Source organism: Coturnix japonica, chromosome 2, assembly GCF_001577835.2.
Source record: "Coturnix japonica isolate 7356 chromosome 2, Coturnix japonica 2.1, whole genome shotgun sequence".
Classification (NCBI taxonomy): Eukaryota; Metazoa; Chordata; class Aves; order Galliformes; family Phasianidae; genus Coturnix; species Coturnix japonica.
Window position 1 is genome coordinate 36,800,917 of NC_029517.1, and position 24,114 is coordinate 36,825,030.

The following is a 24,114-nucleotide window of genomic DNA, read 5'->3' on the forward strand; positions in this document are numbered from 1 at the left end:
AGGAAAGAATGATTAACTGTTTCAAAATGTTTAAACAGAACTGAAACAAAAGTATTAATAAGAGTAAAAGGCAAATTCACAGGAAGAGAGATTTAAAGGCTATTGAACTCAGCAGCTTGGAGGCAGCTTATAGGTCTGAATATTCAGAAGCACCACCCCTTGGAAACTGGACTCTTAATCAAAATGTATATGAAAATATCTCTCTCTACCACTTCATAATTCCAATTTTTCGATATGCTTTCTCTAAACAGCAGATGTTGGACACTGTCAAAGACAGGACACCTGTGTTAAACCAACTTTTGGTCTGACTCAGCAAGTCTGTTCATAAGAGCTTAAGTCCCAAGATTTACCAAAGCTTTTAGAGTTCACATAATCAGAACTTTCAAGGCCTTCAAATCCTTGAAAATTTTGGTGGTTAGACCAAGGTTGTCTACATGAATTTGGATTTTGGAAGCCATTATTAAAGAAAGCAGACGTTAGGTGGCACTTAATACATCATCAGGCATCTTTAAATCAGTATGGGTTATGGAAAGAGTTCCAGTTTGGACCAGGCTATATTTTAGTAATTTATCGAAGAATTTTTGCTACATCTTGTCAAAAAGATGTCTGTGAACAAATGCAAATGAACACCAATACACATAGTATGCTTCTCACTTTGAACCGAATAACAGGTATTTGTATATGTAGCCTGTAAAGTGAATGTAAAAATGTTCCTTCACCTGCTTAAAGGATGTCAGAAATGGGATTTTAGTCAATCAATGAATGATAAAATTAACCAGATGAGAAGGACATTTGAGCTCACAGTCCACTCTGAAAACAGTTCACTATTTTTTCTGTTAAATATTCAAGATCTTTGAGCTTCTTGTATTTCCAACATTCAACTTTATAAATCAGAACCAGTTCTATATGGATATCATTCTTCAGTGTAACAGCTTTTTGTATCATTCCAAAATAAGAGCAAACTCGTATCACACAGCTTAACCCATTTTCAAGAGCATCCTGGGAATTCAAGACACAGTAACCTTCTTAATCTGAACTCATTCCGAGATGTCAAACTCTCAACAACCTGCAGCATGACAAATACCTACCCACTCAAATCAATGAAGCAAGTTTTGAGAGCATTCAGCATCTCATAGGACTATACAGTTCTCAGAATCAAAACTACCTAACTTTGGGATTATTAATTCTAAAAAAATGAAATTGGATTTCTTTACACATTATTACTGAAGAGTTAAAACAACCCTTATTCCAGCAACCGTGACGATGCCTAGAATTGTTTCTTTTCAGATAGGAGGTGAAACCAGGTGGATAATTAATTCCATTTTCTTCCAGAGAGTTCACACAAATGGAGTTACTGCAGAACATAATTATGAAAAATGTACAACATTTTAATGTGTGGGTATGAATATATTAAGGATATTAAAGCCTGTCACGCTTGTTTTGATGAGATGGATCATCTCAAAGGGCTCTTTTTCATTTTGACAAAAAAGCTTTTCCCCTCACTGCTGCACACTTTTTAAAGGCGTACAAAAATACTACCTGATACTATCAGTTAGTCCTAGGAATGCTTACTTTGTAACATGACATATTCACAAAACCTTTAGGACACATTCATTCGAACTGCTACAAAAATAACAAGGTACATAGGCAGATAATCAGTCTTACACGGCATCAATAATGGTAATAATGATTGTAGAGTGGCTATGTGTTGATCAGTGGAATTCTGGAGATGCTTTCAACTATTTAGCAAATAGCTGAAAATAAAGGTAGCCTCTGTCACTGACTTCTGTCCATTAGGGTCAAATGAAAGGTATGAACCACTAGGAATAATAATATAGTCTCAAATTTGGAAAGCAATTTGTAGAATTGCAAAATCACTATATTAGTAAAGATGTATTCACTAAATAACTTATATTATTATTAAAAATGGTGTCCAAGAATGAGAGAAAGATAAGAGATTTGAGCACTTGAGAGATTATACTAAAGAGCAGAAGGAGAAGGAAGAACATAACACTAAAACTAACAGGCTGCCAGGTGTATTATTTCTCACCTTTACAAGAACTTCTGTTCCTCCTTCTGTCCTACTGAAGACCCAATAAAATCTAGTAAGTCTACAGTAGGACAGAAAAGGGACTGTATATTGCAACACTGACTTGAAATATGCTTTCTTTGTTTCATCAAAATAATCTTTCAGTTATATTGATAGAAAGCATACAAAAACTTCGTATTTTTACCATCACTACCATAAACCTAAATCACACCACATCCTTTTAAGAAGAAAACAGAGAACATTCAGCAGCTCTAGTCACAACAGTATGAAATAGTTTGTTTCTTCATAGAGTCCTTTCAATAAGAGGAAAGGAATACTCAAATAAAATATAGTATTTGTATCTATACTACATATACAATATAAAGTAATAACTTTTAATGCTAAGAGTAGAGATTACTCTCTTTATTTGCCATGTCTTTTGTAGGTTCAATTGGACATATTAATTCTGTAACCACTAGGAGTGAGAAATGAATGCCATTAAGCACAAGATCAAACTGAAACCAAAAGATGTGTTGTACTGTTTTAACTGTAGCAAGGTAGTTTTCTTTTTCTAAGATTTGAAAAGATAAGTTACTTTCCCCGTGTGCTCATTAAAACAGAAGATAAATTTGTCCTCTTCATTTTAAAGAGTTTCTTAGAAACATGATTGTATGAAGCAATTACATTATTATGAGATTGGTTTATTACTTATCTTTGTCTGTTGTAATCTCAACAGGGGGAAATACTGAGTTAAAGTTGTGTTCTTCCACTTTCTTACTTTCATGATCAAGTTGCTTTGGGGAGGAATTTATTTTCACTGCATCTCAAATCTGCTCGTATCAGCATGTACTTTTCAACCGTTTACAAATACACTCTTCTACCCTCAGTTACCTCAAATTTAGCAAATTCCTACCTTTCAGATCAATGAAATGCATTTTTGGGTACGAATAAAGCTCAAATAGAGAAAAAATGACAAGCAGGTGGACCATGGTCTACAATTATATAGCTGTATTCATGTTCTACAGATAGACTAACCGTGCCTCAGGAAAGTGAGATTTAATAACTTCTCTACTACTGAAATGGTCTCAGGAGGAATCACTCTGTAATTGTCCATCAAGAGAGCTATAGAAAAGTACCATGTTCATGGAACATCACCATAATTTAAAGTACGTTAGTATTTTACTTGCAGGAACAAGGAGCACTTTTGTTGCTGAAGGCCAAACAGAGCATGTGAGGACCGTCAGTAGGCCACACATTAAACGTACAACTTCATATTATCCACAAACGTACAAAGAATGCATAGTCCCCAGGTCACATAAAATTAAGTCACTGACAACTCCATGCATTCCCCTGCTCTTTCAGCCTGCCAAGTGCCAGACAGAAACTGTAGAACTTGGCAACTCAAAGCAAAAATCATTTTATTTCAATAGCGTTGAAGCCAAGCCCTAAAACTTGAGTGCCTTGAGCTGACGATGTGCTCTGACTCTTTATCAATACTCTCAGTTCATTAAAACCTCATGCCTTCTCCATGCCAGAACTATTTGCCTTACTCATTTTAAAGCTAAACACAGGTTGCAACTTCTCCATTATCATTTTTTTCAATCATTCACTTACACAACACAAAAGAGGTCTACGCCTTCTGGGAAGGCCTTTAGACTGCGCTTTTATTTAAATCTTGCACAGAAATAATACGTTACTTCATGATGAAAATTTGATGTGCTTCATTTCCAAAGCATTAAAATGAAATGTTTCAACATCATTTTTTTTTCCTCTTCCACTATTTTAAAGATGAAATGTGATGAATTAAGCATGAATTGGCATTTTGTTTTCATACCTACATCTTTTGGAAGGAAAAAATAAATATACTGGGCTTGAAAAAAAAAAAAAACTACTTTATTTAAGACATTTGGATTAATTAAATGTCTCGGACAACTTATACAATGTCCATGTCTCTCAGAACTTTTCAAAATAAGTCTCTATTGTCTATTTATCCAGCAAAATGTTAGAAGCATAAGCTTGTGAGCTAAAATTATGTCAGGAACTACATACATCCTAATACAACAAGATCCTCACCACCACAGGATATTATATACAGTAGAGTCTGGAATACCACTTCCACACTAATTCAATGAGAAAATCAAAACTGGAGAAGTGAGAAGAAAAAGCCTCTAAGAAAAAATAAATTTGCTTCAGAATAAATGTATATATCCATTTTCCACAGGCAGTTTGAATAGATTTTACTCAAAAACTTTAGAAATAACCACATTTTTTTCAATTATTTAAAGAAGAACTGTCTAAAGATCCAGCAGGATTTGCCCAAATATTTTATAGTAGGTTTTGTACTCTACCGCAGTGAATCTGTATTCAGATATAGGTAATAGTGGGAGCAGCAGAGAGCCATTTCACAGGTGCAGACGCATTCAGCTCAGTATGAACTTTGACACTGTACAAGAAAAACTTTTGAAAGCTACACATGGATCTTGCTAGACTTTAAAATGCAGATCTCCGCAACATCCCCCATGCATTTACCTTTAGGTTTACCCCACGCATAATCTTTTCTTCTATCAGCTGCTCTCAAGAACAAGAACATCCACAGTTATTCAGACAAGAGAGCTTCTGTAGGGAAATTTATCATCACACTTGTCCAGATAACTCTGGTATTTCACATCATTCACTGATGGCAAATTCATTGTACCAGGACCCCAGTCAGACATGCAAATGTTATAATTTTGCAGCCATTGAAAAATAAAGTTCATTGCTAGATGATTTAAGAAGCTTTTTGTTGTTTTTACCTCTTCTGAAGCAAACAGGACTAGTCTTGGCAAACCTGAGAGCCCTTTTTCTTTTATCTCTGGACAAAATTTGTATCTTGCTAAGTTCATAGCATACATATTAGAAACAGAGCCACCTGAAATAAAAGACATACAAGTATCATATCATCCACAGTCCTAGTACTTATTCTATCTCTGAGTGATTAATCTATTACAAAATAAAACAAACAAACAAACAAAACCTACAGGGTTAGCCTATAGATGCATTTACTGTAACTTAATTCCTCCCCCCAAAAAAAACTGCAGATATAAAATGAGCTGTATCATGAATGGAAACAGAGCTGGTTTGAATGCTCTTTGGAGATATTTCTCAAGGAAGTAAGAATTATGCTTAAACAGCCCTCCATGATGGAGAACATACTGCAACAGCACCTTCTCATATACACCAAAGCAGCACCAGCTCAACTGTGGCTGTATCTTACGAAGCCTAGGAGATGTCTTGGGCAGTCAGAGCATTACAAGAAGAAAAAAAAATAAAAAATATAAATATAAATATAAATATAAATATAAATATAAATATAAATATAAATATAAATATAAANAAATATAAATATAAATATAAATATAAATATAAATATAAATATAAATATAAATATAAATATAAAAAAACCATGGTGAGTGCAATCTGCAAGATGTGATCTAGATTTATTTACTTAAAAATAATAAAAATTAGATGGAATGTCTTATCTAAAACTAGTGTAAAAAGGCATAATTAATTGATCTACTGACAGCACTTCAGGAATGTAGAATTAAAAAATGCTACAGTAAAGGTAAAGATTCTACAAGTATCCATCAAATCTGAAATGAAGAAAACAATATTACTAATATATTTTTCACAAGTTTTCCAGAGAGTTTTAGCTTTTGTGTTTATTTTTTTCTACGATTGATATATAGGGTAAAATTCCTAGCCTTGTCTTGGTTTTGAAAGCAGAATGCTAAATCCATTTCCTCTTTTAACACCTTTTCCCACCCCTAACCTAGCCACGAAAGCTTCACATCCAATATAATAAATTGGAATTTGAACAATCTGTGGAATAATACTATGCTTCATTATTTCTGTATGTGGGGCTGGAATGCTGCTTTACAGAATATATGAAAAACGTGACCTATCAAGAAGCTTAAGAAATCTTTGTTTGATTGGCCTATTCATAACATTTCAAAAAACTGTCAAAGTTCAGAGGAATTAAGCCCTTGACAAACCCATTATAACAGACTCTGGCTCCCACGCATGATAGACAGAATATATACATCAGTGCCTGTAGGAGCAACTGGTTAGTGTCTAGCAACTACTTCAGCTCTCTATCTGTCATCAAATGACTCAGTGCAATAAAGCTGCTGGTACTGTTGTTAGTAAGGTCAGGAAGGACTTCCATTACAAACAGTTCATTTTCCTACAATTATATTTCATGTAGAACTTCTTTTGTCCATCCAGCTGCTAATCACATTCATAGAATTATTAGTAGAATACAAAAAAGAAGCCTGGACACAACAGTTTTCCTCTGTGCATCGCAGCATTTTGCATGCATTTTCGAACATCCTACACAAATCAAATGTTTGCAGAATTACTGTATCAGATGGTTTATCGTGACTTCTTTTGAAAATCTGAACTGCTAGTACCTGGATTAAATATGCCATCACCGTCTTCCCAGCCTATGAACTCAATCATTTTCTTGATGACTGCTTCTTCCACTAACAGAAATACAGGGGATACTTCGTATGTATATCTGAACAAAAATAAAAGGAACATGTTTGGTATCAAGATTATAGAACTCATGCCACAGCACCTTGTTAAAATTAGACAGAGGTTTTTTGTACCTTTCTCTAACTTATCAGAAGCCGATTGCCATCAAAAGTGAAACTCTAAACTGAAAAGATTATAGATGTGACCCGGCAGACCAATTCCTTGGATCCTGACAGCATTACAATGACAATTCCACTCTCAAAGTAATACTGCAGAGTTTGATCTTAATGAAGGTCACAATGCTTAAACTTCAGCAGTAATAGTCTGTTGCAAGCAGCAATCACATTTTTGTTTAGTCTTTACAACTGCAAGTAAATAGTAGACAGGTAATCATTTGCATTCGAGTCTGTGTGGAGCTCATCAAGGTAAATAAACAACTAAGTTGGATTCATTCATTTTGATTTTTATTTTTTTTTCTCAAGAGCTAAAAAAAAAAAAAAAAGTTTAGGTTTAAAAGTGTTTAAAGAAAAAAAGATCATTTTCTTAAGCCCCAGCTCATAAACTAGGAAAATCATCAGCTTAGACAAGATTCTGTTGAGCTATTCAGACAAACTAGATCGTATTCTTTCCCAAATTCTTGCATCCTCTGTAACACTGAAAACAGGAAAACAGAATCACAAGGGGGAGGAGAGGGGACAGCGGTCAGGAAGATGTTACTTCAAAAAGCATGCAAGGTTCACCATTATGAGTACAAGGAACTGCACTTACACACTTGGGTTCAATGCTTCAGTAATGAAACGAGCCACTAATGAGTAATAATCTATTCCAGCGTACAGCTGATTGAAAAATCTTGGATGATCTGAAAATATAGATGAAAAGCGAGCAGTGACAGAATGCTTATGAGAAGAGAATGCATCACAGGCTCCCTTAGCTGAATGCTGATCACTGCTAACCATGATTCACTCCACCACCCTCTCAGTAATTTACAGATTTACTGTCCTTTTTAAACTAGACAATCCTTTGAAAGTAAAAGTTACAGTCATTTTTAGGTCCCAAAATAAGGCTGATGTAAGTAGTGCATAGAACAAATATGGGTTATGCACAAGCTTTAAAGATCAAAAAGAGTGACTGACAACTGAGTATGTACAGTGGCCTTTAACAGTGGTATTCAGAGATGCAATGGAAATTCAGCCAAGTTTTGCTAAGCAGTAAAACATGTAAAACCAGGTAAGCTGTATGGCTTCATGCCCATTACATCCAAGGCTTCAACACATGTTTATACTTAGATTAAGAACTATTTACACAGAAAATTTTTCTTACTTAATATTCTTTCTAAGCAAAAAAAAAAAAATGAAAATTTGAAGGCAATTTGCAGAAGAGAGAAACCAGAATGCCTTCCACTAGCTCAGCAGTTATATCTGTGTATTATCAATACACTGCCCTTTTAGATCGGTATTACTGCCTCTCCATGGTTTTCAAAGATAGGTTCGTCCTCAGAATCATTTTATGTCTTTTCTTACTGTAGCAATAGAGACAGCAGGAAGAAATGTGCCCTACAAATGCACTGGAATTATATCACATAACCTTCTCACTTTCCAAAATACAGCCCAAGCTATGCCACATCTGAAATCATGAGCTTCTGAAAACAACACTTTCTTATTCATGCCTTTTTGTTAAGATTAAATTATACTTCATAAGCTGCAGAAAGGTTACCCACAGAAAACCATTCCTGCAGAGATGTCTTGTACCATCTCTGAAACACTGCAGGCTCTCTTCTCACAGCATCTGTAATAGGAATTACTGCCTGTTGGCAAATTAACACTCTACAAGACTATTGCTCAATAGAAAGCAACAGTAAATGCAGGATAATCATCACTAAGAATTCATTCTTACTTGTCCAAGGGCAGTGATGGTGATTCCACTCCTCACCACTCAGCACAAAATTACATACAAAGATCTTTCAAGTTTGATTGTCTGTTATCTGAAGACAACTTAAACAAAAGCTCAAGAGGATAGAATCTGCTGTTCACATCAATGGCATAATAAGAATTAGGTTTTGATTAGCTTTCTTTGATTACACCTTCTGGGCAATCAAAGACACCTACAGTGACCAGCACGCAGTCAAACAATGGAAACACAACCAAATATTTGCATATTTGTGTAGGCAAGTAGAAAGCAAGCATTCAAAACCTCTAGTTTCCTGGAAGATAACAGAGCTTTATAAACATTATCTTGTTTTCCAAGGTTATATACAACAAAACAACTTCATTAGCAATTGCATTCCTACTGGTTTTGACGCTGTACTGTATCACATCTTGGCAGAGTTGCAAGAGTTTCTGATGAGATTCTCCAGTGTCTCTCATTTCCAGATCAAGAATCTTCTTCAGTGTTTCAGGTGCCCGCCATTCACAAACCTAATGACAGATAGGACACACCACCAGTAAACAGGTTAGCCAAAAGGAAGACTGTTAGAAAAGTGCCAGGTAAGTACCACATTCAGGACTGCTTTCCAGAACTGCCCATGGAGTGCAGCAGGCCATCAAGGCAGTATGCCTGGTAAGGCCATGTGGTCTTCGTTTTATTGCCCCTCAGACATTACCTGACCATAAAAAATAGAATACGGAAGGCATAAAGATGTTTTTACAAAGACTGGGAGGAGAAGGTGTGCCTGTTGGCATGCAGGGATGTAAAGATTCAGCCTCAGATCACACAATTATCTTGCTCATGTGTCATATATCCTCATTAGGAGAAAGAGGCCTACTGGTCAAATTTTGCCCTTAGCTAAGGCTTTGAAGTTCGCAAAACTTTCAGATGCTTTTCTGCCCAGGGGTGGAAGCAATCTGTGCACGCCCAAAGCCAATCATGTTTTATATTCCAGTTCTTTCCCAATACATCCTCTTCAGCATGGTTTCTGTGAAACCCAAGGCAATCTCATTATACTCCCTTCCACAGTAGTACCACATCCACCGTCCCTCCCTCTCTAACGCCAGTGCCTCTGAGGAGTAAGTGATTCCCCACAGCCAAAACATGAGATGCACTACACCCATTTGTCAGCTCAGAGAAAGTCACCACTGAGAAAATGCATAAAAAAATAAACAAAATATTATTTTCAGGCAAACAGGTACGCTAACCACGTTACTGGAAGGTTTTTAAAATTTGAATTGGCACAGACTAGAAGCAATTTTGATACAACTTGAAGTGCAATAAAATACAGCTGAAAAAAAATATTCATCGTTCATTATCTCCGCTGCAACTTTTCAGCAACGCTCTATGGTTTTACCTTTTCTGTAACATCATCAGCTTTCTGGATTATTTCTTCCATTATGATCTTACAAGCCTCTTCCACAAATTTTTCTCCTGCTTTTGAGTCAGTTATTGGACCATTTAAGATGACTCCATCCACCAAAATGGCATTCTTCTTCTTCTGGAGTACATCCTGTTTGCAAGTATTGGCTAGAAGATAAAACAAAAACAAAAACAACTCAGCATTAGACAAGATCTGGTCACCCCAAGCTACAAAATGTTCTTTCATTGCTGAAGATTCAGTGAACATAAGGAAATAAAATTCACATTGTCTTTTCATATGAACAAAAATCCTAGATTTTGTTGGAAACCTCTTTACAGACAAATACAACCATCTTGTGTTACTTTAGACCCAGACTGACATTACATAAATAATAACAGCCAACTGCATGGTATTTGCCCCTTTCTGCAGCATACAAAAGCATGCAAAGCACTTTCCAAACTTAGAGGAAAACACAAGTGTAGCCCTCAGGATGATACAGCTGGATAAACAGAAATGAAGTGTGAGATAATAGACACTCAGCTGAAAACCTTTCTTTCCTCTTCTCTTTTTTCCATTATACAGTTCCCAGCTTCACTTCCCATATTCTCACTCTATCCCTTCTCAATACTCAATCAAGTTGTAGAGTTCTCTGTGTCCTCCACAAATTTTCACTGATTCCACTTCTATGAACACAACGTTCTGAGATTACTATTAATATCACATACCTGAACTTTCTTTTCCACCCTTATCTTAAGTGACTCCAGTCACCACTGGAGCATTTTGCTGCATATATTATATTTTTTATTCACTTCATTTTCCATTGGTGATCTCTTTCTTCTCCCTCACCTTTATACATGACACACCCTCCTGATGTGTTGCATAAGCACAGCACTACTCCCTGTACATTGATTCCAAAAGCACACCCAAAATGCTTATTAGACACTGGACAACAGTGACAATCACATATCCATTTCATGTGTTGGTTTCTTTCAGCAAGATTAGAACACCAGCTTTAATCAACATGAGGATATAGGTAAAAGTGAGACAATAGGAGATATGAAGGGAATAGACATTTGAAACAGAGCAGCACTGAAAGCAGAAGTAGTAGCTGCCATATCCAAATTACCTGGGTTACACACAGCATCAGTACGCAGATCTAGCCCTAGATTAGCTACAGTCTGTGAGGTCAGGCAGCACTGCCTTGGAGGGTCTTCTTTGGTCAGTGTTACAGTGAAGATATTGGGAGAGTAAGAATGTATGAAGGAGAAAAACTTATGCTTGAAACAACTTTACCATCTGCAGAATTAAGGTAGCTTTTTAACAGGTGCATACAAACAGCTGAATTTCCAGAAGGCTGCAGGACAGTCTGGCATGTTTACTGTGCCTGTGCATAATGATATAGAACAATGTGTCTACAATGGTGGAGACCTTCAGGGTCCATTGACTGAAAGAAACCCTGTCAATCCCATAACTCAGAGCATTTCTTCACTTTCACTTATTAGAATAGGTATTACATATGAGACCAAATTCTAGCATGAGATGGAAAATCAGGCTTCCCCTAAACAAGACATCAAGCTTCAGCATTTCTGAAATTACTTCTGTTTTTAATTCAAAACAACATTTTGCTGAGCAGATCGTTTTGCACATTGTTACAGTAGAGGTGAATGTTCTCATGGGACAGATACAGAGCTAGCATGCAAATACTATTCCATTTTCAACAAGCAAAGAGGGAAAATCCCTTACATCAGAAAGCTAAACTCTCATCAAGCTTCCCAGTACACCACAGCTGGGGCACTAGACAGAAATTGCAGCTTTAAAGAAGCTTTAGTAGTTTCTCTCTGAAAACACAAGCTAGTAGGTTAACTTCACAAGACCTAAAACACCAGGTATTAACAACAAATGGGAAGGCAACATGTCTTTGAGTGGATACAACAGGGACTATTTTTGGATTAAGTGTCAGTTCTTTTCCGTATAAGCGAATCCCTTAAGTACTAACCAGAGCTTAGAATAAACACAGAAAAACTCAGCCTTGCCATCTCCTCAAGATCATAGAATCATCTACGTTAGAAAAGGTCAATCAGGATCATTACGCTCAACCTACAACCTGACAAACCAAGTTTTATCACTAAACATGACCCTTACTGTCATACCCACACACCTCTTGAATATGTCCAGGGCTGGGCACTTCACTGCTTCCCCAGACAGACTGTTCCAATGCTTGACCACTTGTTTCATGAAGAAATCCTTACCACTGTCCAATTTAAATCTTCCTTGGTGCAACTTGAGATGATTTCCTTATGTTCTACCTCCAGTCACCTGAGAAAAGAGGCCAACAACCTCCTCAATGCAGCCTCCTTTCAGGTAGCTGTAGATAGCAATGAGGTCTCTGTCTCCTATGGACTAAATAGCCCCAGCTCCCTCAACCTCTCCTCATGTCTCTTGTTTTCATTATACTCTCTGCATACACTCAAACAAGTCAGTGTCCTTCCTGTAAGGAGGGGCCCACAGTAATAGAGGCGTAGCCTCACCAGCACTGCATAAAAGGGGACAGTCACTTCTCCTGCTCTGCTGGCCACACTACTTCTGATGCAGGCCAGGCTCCCACTGGCCTTCTTGGCCATCCAGTCATACTGCCAGCTCGTGTTCAGATGCTACGATCCTCATGTCTATATCAATGGTGTTTTGTTGCTATGGAAAAGAGGATAAGAACAAGTATCTGCTGATACTTCCTCTGATTACAGAAATATGAAAAAAATTGACATGGCGGAGCAAAAGATCTCTAACTCCTTTTCTTCCTCTTCTGCACTCTGCTGTCTCTGCTAGAACTAGAGCTGTGTACAAGCTTTTGTTGGTACCTCCGTCTGCCCTACTTTTGATATTTTCACACAGAGATGCAATACAAGCACTTCCATGACTTTTCACTGAATTTCTTGAAGAGGTCATTGTAAAGAAAGTGCAGAACCTTACGTTACATTTTCTGCCAGGTCTTTAGGGGCTGGGTGATGGGGCTAGCAACAGCCTTGTATCTGAAGCAACTCTATTAAACCTTTACAGACAGTTTTAAAGTCTCCAAAGGACACTCTGTGAAGCCTGAGGAGAAAGACATTTCTGGAAAATGGGTGCCAGCCCACCCCTACTGTCAACACATCTGCATTGGGCCTCAGGCACAAGCTGTGAAAGAAAGGCAAAGCAGAGGGGTCAGGAAAAAGGGAGGGAAAAGGGCCTTCATTTCAACAGCAATTTACCTGTGTAAACCTCTACCAAAGAGTTCAGGACTTAACCCACATTATATTCTTTAAACAATACACCCTAGACTTATTTACCTTTTTCTAAGTAACTTTCCATTATCACTTGCCACTTCAATCTGAACTTGCTGAGCTAAATTCTGCCCTGCAACACAGCTTTATGCAATTAATGGAAAATATGAGGGCTGCTCTGAAAGTAATGTCTCCTATTTTATTGTGCTGGCCTACAGCATCAGAGGAGGATGGTGGTGGCACAGCAGTAGAGGCTGAACCTTCCTATCAAAATTCCATTACACTTTGTTGCTGTGTGACAGATGGCAGCAGAGGGGCAGAATGATGTCTGACATGGAAGTGCATCTGAAGCAAAGATATGGAACTGAATTCCTCCAGGAGGAAAAAATGGCACCCACTGACATTCATCAATACTTGTGAATGTCGATGCAGACCAAACAGTGGATGTAGTCACAGTGAAGTGATGAGTGGTACATTTCAGCAGTGGTGACAATGGGTCACCTACACTGGTGCAGACTTACCAGCTTGACATGCAGGCGATTAGCTGTGCAAAAATGCACAGCTAATGGTGGTGACTGTGTTGAAAAACAAAGTTTGTAGCTGAGAAATTGCTCTATCAAATAGAATTACTGTGTCCTCTGTATCTGTTGTAGCTCTGATGTAAATAAATAGGAGGTATTACTTCCATAGTGACTGACGTAATAAAACCAACTATTTCTCAATCAACATCTAAAATGAGTGAAAACATACTCATGTTATGAACTAAAGGACTTCAGGTTTTGTAAACAACTACTGGATATAAATACTGTTCCCATATCTCGTGATTTTACTCCTGTGATACTTAATCTTCTACTTATAACTGAACTCTGGAACTCTTAAGAGAATCCTAAACTCTACTTAAAAATAAACCTTTCTCCTCTTGCTTGCAGTAAAACTATTGAGAATAAAGATAAGTGGATGATAAAATGTCAGAATATTAAAAATACAACTTACTGTTCAAATTGCTTTTCTTTTTACACAGTTTTTAAAAAAGAGCCTATGACCAGTTTAATGCTTTGGATGGGTGAACTTTGAGAAATATTCTAGTTTCAGTTTTCATGTTACAGTTCTCAAATTAAAAGATGTCTTCCCAGAACACAGCTAAGAAACTCTCCCACTATCTTTACTGGCCAATATTTTATGTTGCCCTTCTATTGAAAGAAATAAATTTTAAATGCTTAAAAGCATTTTCCAAATATTTTACACCCTTTGCATTTCTTTGTCTCAAGCACACCTGATTGCATTAATGTAACCAATCAGTCCTCTGCTCCACATGGAGCCCATATGCTCCTCTTTTTTTTCTTTTGGTTTTTAACAACGTGGTATGCAAACAACTTAAAAGTGTAGCAGCAATAAATATAGTCTTGTTCATTTAAAATTACAGAAACAGACTCCTAACCAGACTCAGAAGACAGACACCCAGAAAGTGTATCAGATGCCATTTCTGCCAACTAGCACCAGGCCTGAAACAGAACAAAAACTTTAACAAATGAAAATGTCTTAAATCAGAGATTAAGGATAACTGACTGTTCAAGATACCCTCCTGCAAAAGAGAAGACCTGATCCTGTTCTGATTGAAAATAATTGGGGATTTATCCCCTGGCTTCAGCAGGTGTAGAATCAAGCTCAAAATTTTGATATTTCATTCTGAATGAGATATTGTATTATAGCAACTTAAGAGTTTCTAACTAACACATCATTTTTATGATCAATATTATTTTCCCAGCAGAAAACAAATTAATTGCAGATGAAATAACACACAGGAAAAAAAATAAATACGCATTTTTCAGATGTTGTTCCATCAGTATATAGAAACCATTGAGTATTTTAAAAGCTGCATCTATGTTTCCATTAACATACCGAAATTTTCTCTGTTAAATTCTAGTGCTACAAAAAGAAACTGCAGCCTCGTACTTGGCATATTCTGACAACTTTCGGGGGAGTAGTGTAAACGGCCCAGAAGGCTTTATCGCTCACAAGGAAGACAGAAACAGAAGGGGTGGTTGTGAAAGAGTGGCTTGTGCCTGAATGCCAGAGCCAAATTCTATTCAGCTTATACTGTACTTGTAACGCTGACTATTCAAGAGAGGGAAAAAAGCTGGCTTTGACCAAATACTGGCTTCTGCTTTGTAACAAATGCAGCAATCACTGCCAGTATCAATCAGAAACAGATCTTAAATTTCTCATCCTGCATGATCTAGTCACAGTCCTTCTTTCAAAACAACCTTCCTTTCTTTCTGTGAATCAAGAAAAAGAAAACAAATGAACTTTACAGAGATTCCACACTACCATGTTTAATGTAGGAAGGCTACCCAGACACAAAGAGTATGCACAGGCATGGTACGTCTCCTACACTCTGTCTCCCTGTTCTGCAGGCTCATGGACAAGGCCTGTGGACAGGGAACAAGTTGGGTGCTCCCCACTGAAAGTTTGCAACAGGCGCCTGCACACAGAAATGCGACAAATGCATACATGCAGAAGTGACCTTTATGGGACAGGATCCGAGGAAGACAAAAGCACTGTGTCTGGACTCAAAGGCTGCTCAACGGAATCACTGAGCATGCTGCTAGCACTGCATGGCATCACCACAACAAATGGGTCCTATTCTTTTCCCACATTTGTATTTCCCATTCCAAAAGGAAAGGTCAGGAGAATGGAGGGAATCATGGAGAGAGGCCCCAGCAATGAGTATCTGACTGGGAACACAGGCCCACGTTAGGAGCCATGTTCTGCTTTCAGAGATATTTCCAGGGTCCCAAGTGGGCACTGTCATTAACTGAATGCTCCCAACACTGTGCCTAGTCACTGCATGCCAAGTACTTGCATACACAAATAGTACCATGAGGACACACACACAGACAAACTAAAAGAAGCAGATAAAAGAGGCAAGAATTGGGAATCTTTATGTATCCAAATCTCAGAGACAGACATCAATATTAAACAGCAGCGTTTTGGTGCCTCAACCAAGTAACTGAAGGAAAGATTAATGTTGTAATATTTCCAGTCATAAAAATAGGTTGTGGCTAATTGGAATTCACCTTGATACAAAACTAAGGAATAGCAGATGCCAACAACAAAATGGAAATCCTAACTTCCTGACCGCAGCAAAATCGTCTCAGCTCACATTTTTAGCTTTAAAATCTGCCAACAGAGTAGAAAGTGCAAGACACATACAGTGCCTTTTATTTCAATTAGATGTTCGTTATTAGTAATCAACATTATACGTCTTCTCATTTTCCTGTGAGGAAGTGGACATTTTTGCAGCACTCATGTCAGACAAGGCACTACGCATCAATAGCATGGTTATAAACTGTAGGGGGCTGAGTTTGAATGCAAGAGACCAATACGTGGGTGACCCACACTGAATGTCAAGAATCCGTGAGATTTCTCTGCTTCCCACTGGAAGGCAAATAAATAAATAAATAAAACTGAAGTGAAAACATAAGTGTTTTTTTCCAAACAGAAGTCCTGCAACTTGACTTGAAAGAGTGCGTGATGGTCTGCAAGAACTACATTTTTAGTCGTAATATAAAAACAATTTTAATGCTAGACATTGAAAATTCAACTAAAAAGAAGTAATTTACTACATCAGTTTACTGGAATTCAACAAAAGTTAAAAGGCAAAAATGGATAAGATTCTGAATTCACTTTAGGAAATTTTATCTCTACATTCAATTTGCGCTTAAAAACAACTTTTTTCCTCTCACTTTTTCTTAATATGATAAACACTTCCACACTTTGTTTCCTGTACAGTATTTCCAATTACTGTTCACTAATTCATGCCTACAACATTACATTGACATACACCCTTATTTACTAAGATTGAGAAGCCAGTGCGTTGCAAATCAGGATGAGACTTTCCAGCACATTACGTCCCTTAACCAGCTCCTACGTAGGCCTTCATAATTTATTAGTAACTTATGTACAGCAAAGTAATTCAATGCTATTTCCAAATGGAGCAAGCTGCCTCGTGCAGACTTGATCTTTCAGTGGTGCATATATTAGACTGTAAATTTAGTGTATTAGACATTTTGGTTAACTGAAACTGCCCCTCTTAAGTCAGCCCAAAGTTCTCTGGATCACAGATACCCCAGTTCTACTCACTGGTTCTTCTATGGCAGCAGGGATTGAACCTTCCCACCAGTATTCCATTATATATTGCTGCTGTGTGACAGAAGGCAGCAAAGGGGCAGTCTGACAGAATGGTGGTGACTGACATGGAAATGCATCTGAAGCAAAGGTGGAGAACTTAATTCCTCCAGGAGGAAAAAATAGCAACCACCGACATTTATCAATGCTTGTAAATGTTTATATAGACAGAACAGTGGATGTTGACAGAGTGAAGTAATGAGTGGTGCATTTCTGCAGTGGTGACCATGGGTCACCTCCACTGGTGCAGCTTTTTACAAGCGTTGTATGCAGGCTCTTGTTCACCACTGGCAAAAACACACAGTTAATGGTGGTAACTATGCTGAAAAATGCTGTTCCATAGCTCAGAATTTGCTTTATTTAATACTGTTATTGTGCTGTTGCAGTTTCCATGGAAATAAATAGGAGGCATTACTTTCAGTGCTACCTACATATATATGCACGTATGTATACACAATAACAGTTCCCTAAAGGCAAATCCAATGTCTACCAGTGGGTTGCTGAGTACAAAAGAAAAACATATGGCAACAGCACAATAGCATTTTCTGACTTTGGCCTGGAAAAATAAAGCCACAGAAAGACAGTATGAGTTGCTCAAAGTCCTCAGAAATTTTCACAGCAGAAGAAACCAGCAGAGTACAAGTTGAGCAATTGGTGCTGTCAAATATGGCTCTCTATACGTCCTGGAATTTCATAGACCCACACAGCACTGTAATATATCTTGTTGGGTCAGCAGAGATCAATCAAACTCTGCAAACATCACTGGTCATCAAGCTTGTCCTATGTGGTTTTAAGTAGCCACTCTAGATGTGCAGAAAGTCAAGCTGTGGGGAGGCAATACACAGTGATCAGTCTCCAAAAAGCCACTGGCAGTCTGTTAGGAAGTAAGCAGTCCATATGGTGCTTGGTAGACGCACAGAAGTGACCATACTACGCATGCTAAGGCTCACCAGTGGAACAGTGTGCTCCCTGTATAGATAAGGCAGAGTCACCACAGCTAAGGAAGGTAGAAAATGAGTAATGAGTGTTGAAAAGTTTTTTACTACACCCATATTTTAACCAGACATTTCAGATCAGCGTCATCATGGTAACTAAACATCTGGTACTTAGAGCATGGGTTGCTTCCTTTTTTCCACTTTGAGAAGTGGAACAGTTTTTTGTCACATTATACACTGGCATGGGCTAAATGGTCCCCAAACAGTGCAGTAGGTGTTGTGATAGCATGATGGGATCTTTCTGGGTAACAACTTACACCAGTCAGGTCAGTTCAGTACAGCAACTTTATTAGACAAGTCTATCAAGGTGTTAATTCAATTGTTTAGCAACATGTATTACACAGTAGTCATCTGCAAAGGTGAATATTCCACAGTAAAGTCAGTGACATCCTTGGCTTATCTTCCAAGTGCAAAAGAATCACTCAGTGCCGGGAAGCTTCCTTAGCAGGCATTCTGAGCTCAGGGCTCAGCACCTCACAGCCCAGAAGTCTAAGGCAGGAGCACTCCAAGTGTCTCAGTGTATCAGTCTGCTTATACCCAGTGCCTGCTGTCTTCAGCCAAGTGCTTTACAACATTACCTTTGCAGCTTTACATCTTCTAAAACCACATCTTGTGCAAAAGTGAAGGCAGTTTTCACCACATACGTCACAATACTAACTAAACATTGACTATAGCTACAACACAGTCAAACCTCTGGCAGCCACAGGATGTCTTGTCTCTCCACATTAGGTCTGCTGGAGAAAAAGAAATGTAAGCAGCTCAATGAGACACAAGCTGTCTTACAGGAGAGATGCCAAGCAGTTTAAAATCAACCTTTCTTTTTGAGGCCCTGACATTTGCCAATGGATACGATTATATTTATAAGGCTTTTCAGCCTGCATAAAGTGAAATGTGATGAAAGGCAGAGACGCCCAAGCCTTAGAGCCAGAAGTTGTTCCAAATCCTCTAGATTTAACCCATCCCTTTGTAGAGCTCTGGACAAAAGACCTTGGTCACGACAAACCACTTTTCCTGATTGGTTGTGGCACTAAAAAAAAAATTAAAAATAAACAAACAAACAAATAAATAAACAAAAAACTCTGCTCCTGTGACTTTTTCTTTAATACACCTCTATTTGTCAATGCTCAACACATATTTTCATTAAGAAGAATCAAGATTATATATACTCAAGAAGCTGTAATAATGATGGACACTGAAACATCTGAACCAGGTGAAAATCATCACGTACCATTTGACTTACCCTGACTATCATTTTCAACAATATCATCAACACAAATCTCCACTGACAATGCACAGAACAATCATTTGCCTCTATTATTCCCTCATTAAACCCCATCATTGTTAAAATAAGATAACTTGTGCGTACAGATGGAAGAATAAGGATGGAAATGGCCAGAATTTAGTCATGTCCCAATTGGATTCCTTAACCATCAATGCTTTACCTCTAACAACCTCTCTAGATAGTGAGAAGTCAAAGCAAAAAGAAAGGGAAGAAATTGAGCTTTTGGTTTTTTCCAAAGCCTAAAGAGGAAGTTTCCTGAACCTGACCATGGGCAGAGAAATCAGTAATACAAAAGGTATGTATTTCCATGTGCCCATTTTTCATGTTTCGCGCATTTAATAAAGTCTTAAGAAAATGCAAATGGCCTCTACAGAACAAGGCAACATAAAATAATTAAAGCAAGGGAAAATAAAGCACGTGAAATGTAAACTGTCCAGTAGGCTGTAATAGTTGAATCAGTACGCTATGAGATTCCTCCAATGCTTGGAATTTAAATTTTTTTGGTTGTATAAGCGATACTTAAAAGATGCAAGCATTTAATGAATTTATCAAGAGTCACATTAATATTCTTTGCTAGATGTTCATTAACTGCCAAGAAAATTTGTACTAAATTTAAAGCAGAATAAACATACTCATGCGGAATTGTTTTATTTGATGCAAACTTCATTTCCTGCAAGGCGGTGTATTCCTTTATCTTATGAAGCAGCATTTAAAGATCCCAGTAGCTTTTCCACCAAAGCAGATCTTAAGACATAGAAGAGATCCTATCCCTCTGCCCTGTCCAAAATACCAACCCGAGTGTCATATTACTGGAGCCTTAAAGTCACCATTTCCACCACGCTTCACATTACACCTGCTTCAGATGACAACATACTACATGAAAAATGTCTGCCGACTCATCTTCCTGCTCTGCTGGCAGATTCAAATCACGCAACACAACATGCGATACACACAGCAGGAGCCAGTGATTCTGATGTTGAAAGGCAGCATATGCCACAAATGGCAGCAGCTGCCTTTTCCCTTCTTTAAGTGGTTTCCAGCTCTATTTACTGTACTTGATGAGCTGGTAACTGAGACTCATCTTAATAGAAGGGAATATCCCATCTTCCCACTCCTCCCCCCAAATATATAAATAAATAAATACAGAATGCTCTAGGCTTTTGCCATAACAGAACAGCCTCAGAAAGCTTCACTTATGACAAATGACTGAAGGATATGTGCAGTCAGAATCTGTTTCTGTAGCTACAAGTGGGATTCTGTAGATTGGCCCCTGTTGAAACACAGGGCTTTGCCATCTCTGGTGTTTGAAGCAGCATAGTTTCTTACTTATCTCTGCACAGTCAGTAAAGTTGCTCATGGATGGTGGATTCAGAGAGAAACCTGGCTCTGCCAGGAGCAAGCAAGACAAACCACACAAACACACAATTTCAAATGCATTAAGGGTGCTAAGATCAACGTCACTCCCCAAGAGTGCTTCCAATACATCCACAACTGCAGCAAACTAGAATAATTCAGTGCACGAGGAAGTGCACCTATTTTCTCACTGCAACTCTACCTACTTTTCTAGTTGCACTAGTGGCACAAAGCAAACCCAGAGCTACTGCTGCAACAGCCACGTGCCCTTCATTTCTCCAGCAGCTCAGGAGAACAGAAGCAGATTGCCTGAACTCTCAATAAAGGCTTCAGTCAACACCCTGAGCCACAATACAGCCCCACTTATGAGAATTTTATTCACCAGACAGATTGCGGCAGAAAAAACAGCAAGTCACCAAAGGTAACAAGAAGACAGGACAGGAAGACTGAAAAATTCCTGGCAGGAGGAAAAGTATGCAGAAGTTATAGCACCTTGCTCACGAGCAGCATGTGGGACTGAAAAACCTGCAGCAGCAGAGTGCAAGGGGATTGTGTTATTACTTATTTCTTGTAACAGCACAATCCAATTGTTCTGGAAGGAAATTAGGTTTCTGGTAGCCTGCTTTGGGCAACATTTGAACAAGAACACTGTTGCTGACCTCAAGGCAACACTGGGATCCCCATCTCAGTGACTACTGGCAGCCTATCTTTGGTGTTGCCTTGGCAGAGGACATTAATATGAAAGACATTTAAAGGGAGGCACTTTTGGAGTTGCCATTCATGCAGCATTACTGCTACGTGCACAGGATCATATTCTGTGCACAACTGCACGTATCATACCACATAAGAGAATCATCACATTACTTTACGCAGCTCATTCATTTAAGCAAAAGCAAATTATAGTTCTTAAGTATCTTTTTTTTTTTCTTTCCCCCTGGAGTCTTCTTTCAAATATATTACTTTATTCAGAGATCTTGCCATGGATAGATTGCCATTAACTTACTTCACCCATGAATGCAGGACACTAAACTTCTGGTAGATAAGTGAGAAGACTTTATCAGTGTGGGAGTTAAAATTGATCTGTTTTAAAGTTTCATTTACATTCGGTGTGAAACTGAAACACATGAAACCCCAAACCCTTCTGACCATTTTCCTAAGAGATTCCCAGCTTATGATAAGTGGAGAAGCTCTTGGGAATACTGATCTCATGGGAGAGAGCACAGCACTGCAAACACTTCTCTTCTGACTTAGCAACCAGTTTCTACTCACGAGTCCAAGGCATTCCTCATTTCTTAGCCTTGCAAATAATGGCATATCTAGAGCTTAAGTGTGCCACAACTCCATCAATTACTTTCCTAGCTCCCCCAGATGTCTTACTACTGTATTAGGTCTCTCATATTCCCAATTTCCATAAATATACAAACAACTTTTTTCTTTTCTTTACATAATGATCTTCCTGCTGATGCAGGTACACAGGCTGCTGATACATTTATTGAGTGGAATTAACTCCTCCCTTCCCAGGACCACAGGCATCAGCAGCCTTGTCACAGCACATCATCATACATACTGCCCTGCCTACCTTATTCCGGTGCCTGGAAAGAAAAAGAAGCGCCACTCTTCAAAGATAATTTATTTTAACAAACATCCTGTAACGCAATGCTTTTACAGTAATTGTTGCGAGCACTACACCTTATTCAAACATTTAGATACACCTCAGCCTCACTCAGAGGAAGGAGAGATGCAACAGGCACTCCCTGCCCATCCGCACGAAGCTGCTGCCCCGCCGGAGTCCAAACCGGCTGCCCACCGGGCTGCAGCCGGCTCAGCAGCCCACCCTACCCCGGGGCCCCTTCTAGCCAGGGGAAGGGGTTAAAACCCCGATGGGGGCACAGAGCGAGAGTGGCACTGCTCGGCTTCCCCTAACAGGAGCCGCGCCCGAGCCCGCAGCCCCACTGGAGCGGGGGAGAAAGAGGAGAGAGAGGGCGGCTCTGGCACCGCAGCGTTTACCCTCCATCTCGCCTTCGTGGTGGAGCCGCCGCCTCTGCTCGAGCAGACCGGAGATGAGGGAAGGCGCTACCGACTACAGCCGCTCCCCCGTCGAGCTGTCCTGTGCCGCGTTGCGACCGAGACCGAGCCTTCGCCCCGCACGCCCTGAGCCGCCCAGCCCTGCCCGTCAGACCTCGCCGCTCCCCCCGGGCCGCCTATTAATACCCTCCGCTCTGCAGGCCCGCCGCCAGCCACCGCCTCCTCCGGGTGGGGGCAAAATAGCGGCGGGGCAGCAGCCCTCGGGGTTGGCTTTGGTGCCAGGCACCTGTTTCCCACTTGGGAGCTAAGTAGTGGCGGAGGCTGCCCTGGTGCTCCCAGAGAGCTTTGCTATATTCATTTATTCTTTTTCTAATTATTATTATATTTAGAACTAGACCAGAGAGTCACTGAGGTTGGAAAAGACCACCAACATCACAGAGTCCAACCATCAATTCACCTTCTAACCACATCCCTCAGTGACACATCCAAGTTGTTCTTGAACACAGCCAGGGACAGTGACTGCCACCTCCCTGGGCAGCCTGTGCCGCTGCATCACCACTCTTTTGAAGAAGAAATATTTCCTAATATCCAACTTGAACCTCCACTGATACAAATTGCAGCCATTCCCTCTCATCCTTTCACTGTTCCCTGGGAAAAAAATGCTGACCCCCACACCAACGCAGCCTTATTTCAGGCAGCTGTAGAAAGCAATCAGGTCTCCCCTGAGCCTCCTCTTCTCCAGACTGAACAATCCCAGCTCCTTCAGCTGCTTCCATAAAACCTGTGCTCCAGACCCCTCACAGCTTCACTGTTCCTCTGTTTTGGTGTTTGCACCTTTCCATTCAAGGCTTCGCTGAAGCACCTGCATCTCTACTGGAATCAACATGAGAAACACTTTGATTTGATTTTAGGAATCACAATGCAATCAAAACATTAAGATCAGGCTTAGGTCTTGGTGAGATGACTGTCCTGCAGCAGCTCGCATCAAAGAGGCTGCATCAGGTTAAAAGAGTCATTAACACCCATGAGCTCTCCTTCTTCCTGAAGGAAGGAGGCTGCTGCTCCTTGTGACCAAATTCTCAAAAGTCTGGCCTCAAAAGAAGCAGCCTTCTGGCAGGTGAGCAGTGGTACAAACAGTCAGGCCCAGCCAGGCTCCTGGCTTTCCTGCCAAACTCACACAATTGTGC

At 39.2% G+C, this 24,114-nt stretch overlaps 1 protein-coding gene across 1 annotated transcript in view; it reads right to left on the bottom strand.

Moving 5' to 3' along the window:
- Positions 1–23,093, bottom strand: part of GADL1 (glutamate decarboxylase like 1) — an 82,360-nt gene extending 59,267 nt beyond the window's left edge. Inside the window, exons 1-6 of the mRNA XM_015854006.2 lie at positions 22,910–23,093; positions 9,822–9,994; positions 8,829–8,955; positions 7,310–7,400; positions 6,478–6,584; positions 4,822–4,937 (exon numbers count right to left, since the gene is read on the bottom strand). Of these exons, the coding sequence (XP_015709492.1) occupies positions 4,822–4,937; positions 6,478–6,584; positions 7,310–7,400; positions 8,829–8,955; positions 9,822–9,994; positions 22,910–22,916 (621 nt within the window). The 5' untranslated portion in view covers positions 22,917–23,093. The remainder of the gene's footprint in view (positions 1–4,821; positions 4,938–6,477; positions 6,585–7,309; positions 7,401–8,828; positions 8,956–9,821; positions 9,995–22,909) is intronic.
- Between the last annotated feature and the right edge of the window lie 1,021 nt (positions 23,094–24,114).